This window comes from Barbus barbus (genome assembly GCF_936440315.1).
Source record: "Barbus barbus genome assembly, chromosome: 41".
Classification (NCBI taxonomy): Eukaryota; Metazoa; Chordata; class Actinopteri; order Cypriniformes; family Cyprinidae; genus Barbus; species Barbus barbus.
Window position 1 is genome coordinate 12,737,833 of NC_136719.1, and position 11,964 is coordinate 12,749,796.

Sequence of the window (11,964 nt, forward strand, 5' to 3'; positions counted from 1 at the left end):
CCAGCACTAGTAATTATCTTACTTGGTTTGGCCAGAATTTGAACTTTCTGTGCTTACCCTACACATGCTTCTCTTTATTTGTTTTCTTTTACTAAATTATATCCTTATAATTATTATAAAAGTTACAATTATTACATCATGTAATTATGATGATTAGGTAATTAATATTGTTACGAATAATTAACATTTTATCTGTAATTGCTGGAATAGTAATATTAGTGCTTCCTACTCGAGCCTCTGGTTTTTTTTTTGTTTTTCCAGCATTGAGTCTGTTCTTGATGGCGGTGAATATAAAGACCCCTGTGGTGGTGGAGAACATTACACTGATGTGCCTGAGGATCCTGCAGAAACTCATCAAACCTCCTTCCCCAACCAGCAAGAGAAACAAGGTTTGACAGACCCATAGTACTGATGATGTTTTAATCGATATGTATTGATGCACTTGCCTGCCCTTACCTGACTTATACTCTTTAACAGGATGCTGCTGTCGAATCACTGACTACAGTCAAGCCATACAACAATGAGATCCATGCACAGGCCCAGCTCTGGCTCAAAAAAGACCCCAAGGCCTCTTATGAAGCCTGGAAAAAGTGCCTTCCTGCTAGATGTAAATATCCAGATTCTTTATCAGCGGTGTTCTCGGCTACTTCCATGAAACAGTTTGCTTAATTTTGCTCTCTGGTCTATCGCAGGTCAGGAAACAGTCTCTAAACCTTTGAATAAGGCTGAGATCAGGAAGCAGTACCTGATGGAGAAGTATGTGTGGAAGTGGAAGCAGTTCATGAGGTCCAGGTCAGAGGGCCTGTTCCCTCGCCTGCTCAAACTTGGTCATAACAACTGGCTGAGACAGGTACTTGCTCTCTCAAAGGACTCTAGAGTGCCTCATTCTTTTCTGCTTTAATGTGCTCTAATGTAATCTGACCCTCTTGTAGGTGCTCTTCACCCCAGCCACCCAGGCAGCAAGACAGGCGGCTTGCACCATCGTCGAAGCTCTAACAACAATCCCCAGCCGCAAACAGCAAGTTCTAGACCTCCTAACAAGGTATATTTGACATGGATGAAGAAAACAATCCTTTTTGGACCAGATTTTTCCATATTAGGCTCAATCAAGCCAGAAGTAGGAGCCATTCCCAAGTTTTTGTTGTTTGTTCTTCCAGTTATCTGGATGAGCTGAGCATTGCTGGAGAATGTGCTGCAGAGTACCTGGCTTTGTACCAGAAACTCATCAAACCTGCTCACTGGAAGGTTTACCTGGCTGCCCGTGGTGTCCTACCATACATCGGCAACCTCATCACCAAGGTATCATCAAAAACTGTAGATACTATAGGGTTATATAGTGAGGATGTGTCATTTCCGTTTACCTAAACTCATATGGTCTTTAGGAAATTGCTCATCTACTAGCCCTTGAAGAAGCCACACTGAGCACAGACTTACAGCAGGGATACGCCCTCAAGAGCTTGACAGGTGAATTCAAGCTTTTGTGTCATATTCAAGTTCAAGTTAAACTCAGAACTTCATGAGAGCTTGTGGCTTGTTTTAACGGTTTCTCTTCTCTCATAGGCTTGCTGTCCTCATTCGTGGAAGTGGAGTCCATTAAGCGTCACTTTAAGAGTCGGTTGGTTGGCACGGTCCTTAACGGCTACCTGTGCTTAAGGAAGTTGGTGGTCCAGAGAACCAAACTGATCGATGAGACCCAAGACATGCTGCTGGAGATGTTGGAGGACATGACTACAGGTTCCAGCCTTCACCTTCAGATGTTCTCTGATGTTTTTGTTATTAGAGACCAAATCAGCTCAAGTCTATATCTTCTGTTCTAGGGACGGAATCTGAGACCAAAGCATTCATGGCTGTGTGCATCGAAACTGCAAAGCGGTACAACCTGGATGATTATCGCACCCCTGTCTTCATCTTCGAGAGGTTATGTAGCATCATCTATCCGGTAAGTAGACTTCAGCTCCTTGACCTTTGCTTCTAACTTTTGGAATAATGATTTTGGTAAAACTAATTTCTCCCATCTGTGTATATGGAGGAGGAGAATGAGGTGACAGAGTTCTTTGTTACGCTGGAGAAGGACCCACAGCAGGAGGACTTCCTGCAAGGCCGTATGCCAGGAAACCCATACAGCAGTAATGAACCAGGCATCGGCCCTCTCATGAGAGACATCAAGAACAAAATCTGCCAAGATTGCGATCTTGTGGCACTACTGGAAGATGACAGTGGCATGGAGGTACGTAATCTGCCTTAGTACTATGTCCTAAGACTTCTTCAAATAAATCACTTGGCATTATTAAGGTTTAAAAATAATTTAGAAATATAAAGCAAGAAAAAAACTAACTTAATAAAATGGGTAATTGAGGTGTTAGGGACAATTACACTGGCGATCAAATGTTCAAGGTCAGGTTCTTTTTAAAGCAATGCATTTATTCAACATGGTCATTTATAATGTTCCAAAATATTTATATTTTAAATGTATATTATACATTTTATAAACAGTGTTGGGGAAAGTTACTTTTAAAAGTAATGCATTACAATATTACGTTACTCCGTAAAAAGGTAACTTGTTACTTTTTATGGAAAGTAATGCGTTACTTACTTTCACATTACTTTTTAAATATGAGCAGGGCTTGATCGTTTTTAACATAAGAAGTTCTATTTATAGCAAATGTAGAAGCCCTTTCACACCAAAAAGTGTAATGAATAAACCTCAGGCTGAAGGAAGAGTAAATTCACATCTGTACAGTAGAGCGCAGGAGAAGAAGGTTCAACACTCTTCTGCAATAAAAAAAACAATGAAGCAAAATTTAATTTCTAATTTTTCCAAGTCATTTTTGCTTTATTAGTCTGGTTGAACTGGATCATCAAAGGTCAGCAGCAAAGACATTGGTTAAAATGGGATTAGATACATTTGTGTCATTTAACATTAATTATTGCGTCATATTCTGAGTTTGCATTTCACTGTTTTAATTCATTTTGATGAACACTAAATCTGTTTTTTGAGAGTGGGATGAATTAATGCACATTCACATTTAGTCTAGAACTACAGTAACATCATGTTCACACAGCGCACACAACGCGTCTGTACTTCCGATTTCTCCCAACATGGGGACAGGAAAACTGTCATTCAATAAATGGGAAAAAAATAACTGGCATTTTTTAAAAAGTAACTCGGATATTTTCTTGCAAATTAAAAAGTAATGCGTTACTTTACTAGTCACTTGAAAAAAGTAATCTGATTATGTAACTTGTGTTACTTGTAATGCGTTACCCCCAACACTGTTTATAAATATTTATATATTACATTTTAAAATATTAGAAAAATGTTTGACTGCCAAAGTTATGAATTGTGCCTAACTATGTCAAGTTGTGCAAGCAGAAACATGCATGAAAGAAAGTTAAGGTTTTTGCATAATTAAAAAAAATTAATTAAACTTTTTTTTGTTTTTGTTTTGGGCAGTCTTATCTGATCCTCTATTGAAATATGTTTTTAAAGATGACTTTTCTTTGCAGCTCCTTGTGAATAACAAGATTATCAGTTTGGATCTGTCTGTTGCTGAGGTCTATAAGAAGGTTTGGTGCCCCACCAACGAGGTAAGCTAAGGAAGATAATGTACTTTTTTACATATCAACCATGGTTTAAACACTCTATTTCTTACAATAAAGGGTGAGCCAATGAGGATCATCTACAGAATGAGGGGGCTTCTGGGAGATGCAACAGAGGAGTTCATTGAGTCTTTGGACTCAACTACAGGTTGGTTTTATGTTGCCGGACCCTTTCTTAACATTATTTTCAGTTTTTTTCCCCATAATCTATCTCATGTTTCTCACTTGTAATTGGTGTTTTCTCTCTGTTCAGAAGAAGAGGAGGATGATGAGGAGGTATATAAGATGGCTGGAGTGATGGCGCAGTGTGGAGGTCTGGAGTGCATGTTGAACAGGCTCTCTGGAATCAAAGATTTCAAACAGGGCAGGCACCTTCTCACAGTGAGTATGAAGTTCACCTCTCTAATTCATCACACCCTACAGATTCCTCAGAAACTGAAGAAAATTCTTATTTTGTTTTTGCTTTATAGGTTCTCCTCAAGTTATTTAGTTTTTGTGTGAAAGTGAAAATCAACAGGCAGCATCTGGTGAAACCAGAGATGAACACACTGAATGTTATGTTGGGCACGTTGAATCTGGTAAGTAACATACCAGAGGCATCATCTGATAGGATAAAATGTAATATTTAAGAGAATATTTGTAATTGGATGTTGTATTTCAGGCATTGGTGGCAGAGCAGGAGAGCAAGGACAGTGGAGGAGCATCCATAGCAGAGCAGGTTCTTAGTATTATGGAGATCATCCTGGATGAGGCCAATGCGGAGACTGTGTCTGAAGACAAGGTCAGCAAGATATTTTGATTTATGCAATGAATATTACAGCAAAATAGAAGTCAGCCAGCTGTATTCATATCTCTCCTTTGTGTTTCTCCTCAGGGTAACCTGCTGCTGACGGGTGATAAGGACCAGCTGGTGATGCTGTTGGACCAGATCAACACATTGTTTGTGCGTTCCAACCCCAGTGTCCTACAGGGGCTGCTCCGCATCATCCCTTACCTGTCCTTCGGTGAACTAGAGAAGATGCACATCCTGGTCGAGCGCTTTAAACCCTGCTGTAACTTCGACAAGTATGGAGTTTGTTCATCTCTGTAACTAGAACTCTGATAGAACAATAGTGAAATTTTGCTGCATTAAACACCGTTTGTTTTCGTAATACAGGTATGATGAGGAGCACAGTGCAGATGACAAGGTCTTTCTGGACTGCTTCTGTAAAATAGCTGCTGGAATCAAAAATAATAGTAATGGACATCAACTGAAAGACCTCATCTTGCAGAAGGGCATCACCCAGAGTGCTCTGGACTATATGAAGAAACATATCCCCTGTGCTAAGAAGTATGACATGTCATAATATAATAAGTATATCGTGTGTGTGTATATATTTTATTTTTATATAATATAATTTTAATAAAGTGTTAATTTTTATTTATAGTAAATACTGGTATATGCACTTATATAATATAGTATCTTTTATGCAAATCCCAAAATACATTTTGTAGATATTATACATTATATTTAGATACTTATTATATTTAGATATTTATTTTTGTTAATTTCTTTTTATAAATGTAATTTTATATTTATCCAGATATAAAATGTATAATACTGTAATTATGTATAGTAAATGTATTAATATATATGTTTTAGCTTTTATTAAAAAGGTTATTTATATTTATTAATGTGTATATATCTACACATTAATAAATAAAAAATAAATGATATTTTAATCATAAATTAAACTAACACATGTAAATATATATAATAATTACAGTATTATAAATTATGTCTGTGTGTAGTCTTTTATCCATATCCTGATATCCAGAAATATATTTTATAGATGCATATTTATTATCTCTATTTTCTTATGTATTAGACTTTGTTTTATATTTGTTTATATAAGTTCAATAATAAGTTATTCATATTTTTTAATTTATACATTATAAAATAAATAATTTTTTGAACTAATAAAAAATATAAAACAAGAAGAAATGAAATGCATTGCATCTGCCTTATCCAAAAACATTACTGTTTTAAAGTGATTACCTAAACTATAAATAATATTTTGCAGCCTGGATGCAGACGTTTGGAAGAAGTTCCTTGCTCGACCTGCCCTTCCATATATCCTTAGACTGCTGCGTGGTCTGGCCACCCAGCACCCCCCTACACAGGTAACACTTTTATCACTAGTTTAGATTTTTTTTTTTTTTCATGCAGTATCCCTGTACACAGACAATGGACTAGAGCTGTGTATTGGCAAGAATCTTACGATACGTATCACGATACATGGGTTGCGATATGATGTATTGCAATACATTGCGATTACTGTAAGCTAGGCGATATATTGGGACATTTCTTATTTTAGGAATAGGATATATATTTTTTAGGAAAGCTGTCATTAAGAACACACCACCATATGCAAACCTTAGCAAAAAATAAATAAAAATAGTTTAAATAGAATAGATTAGGATCTGCATTTGCAATTATCAATCCCTATACCATTCAACATTACTGAACCACTTTTTGTGCAGTACTACGAGTAAAGGGGGAAATATTCAAGTGCTTGCATGATTTTTAGTTAAATGTATAAAAGGTTTTTTATAAAAAGTTGTTGTTATTAGCTAGTATTTCCTGTCACTGTTTAAATTCAGAGATGAAGACTCATATCTAGCGGTCGGGATATGAACTCAAAACGAAACAACTACTATGACTCTTGCAGTGTTGGGGAAGCTACTCTGAAACTGTAGTTTTACAAGCTACTCGTAAGTTAAAGTAGTTAAACTACAGTCAAGCTACCCTTTTGGAAAAGTAGTTAGCTACACTACAAGTTACTATCAAAAAGTAGCTAGCTACATTGAAACTACTTTTGATTTTTTTGAACAACGTATATTATAAATAACTGAATAAGTGTCTGAGGAATGTTTTAAGTAAAATATTTAGTGTTTAAAACAATGCAATACAATTATGATTTCAAAGAGTATTGTTTTATTACACACAACACTCAAATATCTCAGACTGTTACAAAAAGTGTAACCTTTACTTGTCGTTTCTTTGAGAGACATGAACTTGGACAAATAAGGCCATGGGTAATTAACGTTAGTTGTTTCTCCATCCTCCAAATCTGTCTTGCTCCATCATGGATAATATGGGTGTGTCAACCCACTTCTGTACGTCAGTGAACCGTTAGCCGCAAGATGCGTGATTAAACAACAGGTGGCGGTAATGGCAAAAAATGAGTTTGTAATCTAACAAGAAGAATATCCTTGCATCGCGCTGATTCGCGCAGGCTCGACAAAACGCAATGTAGCTTTTGCTCGCGCTACACCGCTACTTGCTGCAAAAAGTAGTTAGCTACTGGAAAAGCTACACTGTTTAAAAAGCAACTGAGCTACTGCCAAGCTACTGAAAAATGTAGTTAAGTTAGTAGCGTCGCTACTTGTAGTTAACTACTCCCCAACACTGGACTCTTGTATGAATTTTTAAAAAATGTATTTTTTTTTATATCGATATTCCATTTTGGAGAATCGATACAGTATCACAAAACAAAATATTGCGATACTCGTGTGTATCAATGTTTTCTTACACCCCTACAATGGACATAAATCATATATTCTCCTCTTCTTATAGATGCTAATCGGAACAGATTCAATAACCAATTTGCACAAGCTGGAGCAGGTGTCCAGTGACGAGGGTATCGGCACTTTAGCAGAGAATCTTCTGGAGGCACTAAGGGAACACGCAGAGGTTAACCTGAAGATTGATGCTGCCCGAAGGGAGACTCGAGCGGAGAAGAAACGCATGGCCATGGCGATGAGACAGAAAGCTCTCGGCACACTGGGAATGACAGTGAGTCGCATATATAGAGAGAAGCTTGATGTATAATCCAGAAAAAACTTGACTTTGAATTCAAATTTTTCTGTTTTAGACCAATGAGAAGGGCCAGGTGGTGACCAAGACATCCCTACTTAAACAGATGGAGGAGCTCATAGAAGAACCTGGGTTGACTTGCTGTATTTGTAGAGAGGGCTACAAGTTCCAGGTCCATTTATCTATCAATGACGTTTTATTTAGCTGTAGATGTAAATGTTCAACCTCATCATTGTCTGATCCTTGATCATACTTTGTACCCCACAGCCAACCAAAGTTCTTGGCATCTACACATTTACAAAGCGTGTGCCCCTAGAGGAGTTCGAGAACAAACCCCGCAAGCAGCAGGGCTACAGCACTGTCTCACACTTTAACATAGTCCATTATGACTGTCACCTTGCTGCTGTCAGGTACGTGAAACTGCAATAGATTTGATTAAAAAAATATTTCACCCAAAACGACAATCATTTACTCGTCCCTCAAGTTGTTCCAAACCTGTATGTTTAAGATATTTTGAATAATGTTGGTAACCAAACAGTTGACGGTAGTCATTGACTTCCATAGTATGGAAAAAAAAAAAATACTGTGGAAGTCAATGGCTACCGTCAACTGAGGGTGATTTAAATGACGGCAGAATTTTCATTTTTGGGTGAACTATCGCTTCAAGGAAGGTTTTATCTCACTTGTTTCATAATTTTCTCTGTCGGTCTGGATCAGGCTTGCCAGAGGGCGTGAGGAATGGGACAGTGCCGCATTACAAAATGCTAACACAAAGTGCAATGGGCTCCTACCAGTATGGGGGCCTCACGTACCCGAATCTGCCTTTGCCACCTGCCTGGCAAGGTACGTCATGCCTACAGCTTGTTTAAAGCTAAGATGTACTGAATATTTACAGGATGTTAAGCTTGTTTTGTACTGTTACAGGCACAACACATATCTGCAAGAGTGCACAGGGCAAAGGGAACCCACGTACCAGCTCAACATTCATGATACCAAGCTGCTGTTCCTGCGCTTTGCTATGGAGCAGTCCTTCAGCATGGACACAGGGGGAGGAGGCCGCGAGAGCAACATCCACCTCATCCCTTACAACATTCACACCATTCTCTACGTCCTCAACACGTACGTTTATCAAAGATGAGAACTAAGTTCCAGTGCGTTTTGAGAATCTAAAAATTTTTCTGAATTTCTCTTCAGAACAAGGGCCACGTCACGGGAGGAGAAGAATCTTCAGAGCTTCTTAGAGCAGCCTTGTGAAAAGTGGGTGGAGACTTCGTACGAGGTGGACGGGGCGCACTACTTCACCATATTGGCCATGCACATCCTGCCACCCGACCGCTGGAGGACTACGCGTCTTGACTTCCTTCGTAGGCTGCTGATCACTTCACATGCCCGCAAGGTCTCACCAGGGGGTGCTAACAAGTAAGGGAATAAAGCATGACTGTGCATGTGTCAGAGCTTGAACATTAAAGAGCTTGTACAAGCATGTGCTGTACTTTATGGGGGTGTCTATTTTTGGTTTTGGCAAGTGTTTTGTGATTGCTCAAACTGCCGATGTTGGCTTTAAGCCTGTATTTTGCCTTAGAAGATTGATGCAAGATTATATCAGACATGGCTTGTGCTGGGTGTGTCGGATTGTTTCAGGCCTCAGTATTACTGTATACATTTTATAGATTTATACATGCACTGAGTGATTTAATTGCAGTTTTTTCTTTTGTTTATGGTTATTATAATAAATATTGATACCTGCATAACTTTGTACTTTTACTTGTATTAATTTTCCTTTTGTTAATTGCAGATTTTTTAGTATTTTGTTAAAAATTAAATGTATAAATATACATTAAATATATCTTTTCTATATTAAAACTAAATGTATATGTATGTATGCCACTTTTATTCATTTTGAATAATATCTCTCTGATAGGTGATTTAATTGCATATTTGATTTGAATCGTTTCAGGCTCACAGACAAATCCGTGAAGGAGTATGCCGTTTACCGCTCACCGCTTCTCTTCTGGGGTCTGGTGGATCATGTCTTTGATATGTTCAGGGTATGAGTGTTTGTTTTTTGCTGTTCCTCACACTTGTCATTTCATATTAAGGTCCCGTCCACACGGAGACGCATTTAGCTGTAACGTATACGCCAAAATTTTATCATATTGGTGTTTCGTCCAGATGTATCAGGCGTTTTGGGAGAGGGAAACCTCTGTTTTTTTTTTTTGTTTTTTTTAACCGGATCCGAGAGTGGATAAATCTGAAAACGCCACCCTTGTGTTTTGCGTGTTTACTGCGAATCTGTATATTTTCTGAAGCGATGATGCCATCACCCCACGTCTCGCCCCTAGTCAGACACCGCTGCATCACGTAACAACAACAAAAACATGAACAAACACTGAACGATTGTCTTTTTTATTAACTAACATTAACACAGATTAATAAATGTATTGTTCCATGTTCGTTTGTATATCGCACATAAGGTTTATGCACATAATCCAAGTCTTCTATTAGTGTATCTCTGTGGCAGAATTACAGCGCCAATATACTGGTCTGGCATGAATACTACATCGTTTTGTGTCGGTTTCGTGTGTACGCAGATATTTCTTGATGTGAGGTGAAAAAAACAAAGATCAGATAGGGAAAGCTGTGGCATCGTGTGGATGTATGAAATCTAATTTTATCTGCCCATTCCCACAACAGAAAGTGGCCACCAGCAACACAGAAGGAGGCTGGTCCTTCTCGCTCGCAGAGTACATAAGGCACAATGACATGCCCATCTATGAGGCTTCAGAAAGGGTTTTGAGGGCTTTCCAGGATGAGCTCATGCCTGCTGAATCCTTCTCAGAGTTCCTGGATGTCGTAGGTCAGACATTTTTAATACACTTTCCTGTCATGTACTGAACACAAAGCTCAGTGGAAAGTAATACAAATAAAAAAAGTGTTGAGCTATAGAATATTAATCTCTTGTGCTGACTCTTTTTCCAGGTCTTCTGTCAGACATCCCAGACCCTGACGCCTTCCTGCAGGACCTGTTAAACTCTGTGTCCTGATGGCACACATTTATGCACCTCACTTACGGACTTATGACCGCTCTGTCCAGTGCAGGTGTTCCTTAAACAGGGAGTCTGTCTGCTACCCGGACACTGCTATTCGCAACTCCATAAGGACACCTTTCAATCGGGGCCCAGGCTCCCAAAACTTCTATCAGCTCGCATTAACACACTCATTCACCTCCACTTCTGCTCCTGATCTCCGCGTGGGTTCATTCAGTTATAACTCTCTCCTAAACAAGAAAGTGACGTGTAGCCTGACGAGTTAATGCGCATTTATTCTACAATGGTTTTGTAACACCTAATACACACAAAACACACCATGCTGTTTTGATCCGACATGTTGCAGGTAATTATTTCATAAACAACCCTGATGGCTTTAATTGTTCTTCCCTTTTTTTTTTTTTTTTTTTTAATGGTGCTTTTTGACTCTAAATTGGCTAAGAGTTACAGATTCACTAACTAATCTCTCATCGTCTTGTTCTATATGTCTGGATTTCTTTTCCAAATTTTTTTTCTTGCAGTGGTGTTCTATGAATTGTTTGCAGTTTGTGAGGAAGGCAAGGCCTGACAGTGGTTCTGTGATGCGATGCAAATGTGTGTGACTATTGTTTTCCATGTGTAAATGGTTAAAGAGTGAGATGAGAGCTTGTTTAATGTTATTCCCAAAAAATTTAAATACTTTCTGATTTGTAAAGGGTTTTACCTGCATCAACAATGAAACAAAGATAAAGAATAAAAAGGGCCTGCATATTTTTTTGCCTTTTTCCACTGTTTTTCAGGTTGGGTTTTTGTTTTGATCAAAATCAAGATAACTAAATTGATTTTTTTTGTTTGTTTTGTCTTCCATGTGACCGTAATTCACACTATAATATTCTGCAGATTAAACATTTTCCCCAGAGCAAGTTGTGCATCTGGTAAGCAAGGTGCCACTGAGAGAAGAGTCTCAGTGATTTTAAGTTTATTCTTACAATATAAACACACACCTGCGATAGGGTGTTCTTGAGCTGAATGCATGGTGTGAAGTTTGTTTAAAAAAAAAAAAGAAGAAAAACCCGGTTAGTGTCTATTCGCCTATTCCCGCTGCTACAATGTTCAACTGTTGCTGAATGTCTGCTTTTGAATTAGCTCAAATTAATAAAGGTGTAAGAATACCATATCTGACTCACTGTGTCATCTAAGCAGTGTTATTTAGTACTTACTGTATATACTATTATTGCATTTAATACCTTTTTATTTTTATATTTTCAGTTTGTTTTAGTATGTAGTAGGCCTAGACCTTACTGCATACTATTTAATGTAGTTAATATTACTATGTAGCTTTAATTTTTCAGTTTTAGTAATTTTAGTATAATTTCTTTAACTTTCAGTAACAAAAAAAATGTCAGCAATACCAACACTGCATCGAAGATATAATAAAACGGCAAAGGAAGGGTTCTTTACTTTTGGAAGTTTCTTTAA

The 11,964-nt window shown here is 37.9% G+C and overlaps 1 protein-coding gene across 1 annotated transcript in view; it reads left to right on the top strand.

Annotated features, from left to right (window-relative positions):
• LOC306860211 (E3 ubiquitin-protein ligase UBR4-like) overlaps positions 1–11,666 on the top strand; it is a gene marked incomplete at its 5' end in the record, with an annotated part of 51,813 nt that extends 40,147 nt beyond the window's left edge. The window contains 26 exon segments of the mRNA XM_079401785.1: positions 262–389; positions 478–607; positions 693–850; positions 933–1,042; positions 1,158–1,299; positions 1,383–1,464; positions 1,561–1,734; positions 1,818–1,939; positions 2,030–2,227; positions 3,508–3,588; positions 3,661–3,748; positions 3,854–3,981; positions 4,071–4,178; positions 4,262–4,381; positions 4,475–4,665; positions 4,757–4,930; positions 5,664–5,763; positions 7,220–7,438; positions 7,518–7,631; positions 7,727–7,869; positions 8,177–8,302; positions 8,384–8,578; positions 8,654–8,878; positions 9,417–9,507; positions 10,154–10,316; positions 10,439–11,666. Coding sequence (XP_079257911.1) covers positions 262–389; positions 478–607; positions 693–850; positions 933–1,042; positions 1,158–1,299; positions 1,383–1,464; positions 1,561–1,734; positions 1,818–1,939; positions 2,030–2,227; positions 3,508–3,588; positions 3,661–3,748; positions 3,854–3,981; positions 4,071–4,178; positions 4,262–4,381; positions 4,475–4,665; positions 4,757–4,930; positions 5,664–5,763; positions 7,220–7,438; positions 7,518–7,631; positions 7,727–7,869; positions 8,177–8,302; positions 8,384–8,578; positions 8,654–8,878; positions 9,417–9,507; positions 10,154–10,316; positions 10,439–10,503 — 3,575 coding nt within the window. The 3' untranslated portion in view covers positions 10,504–11,666.
• Positions 11,667–11,964: the final 298 nt, after the last annotated feature.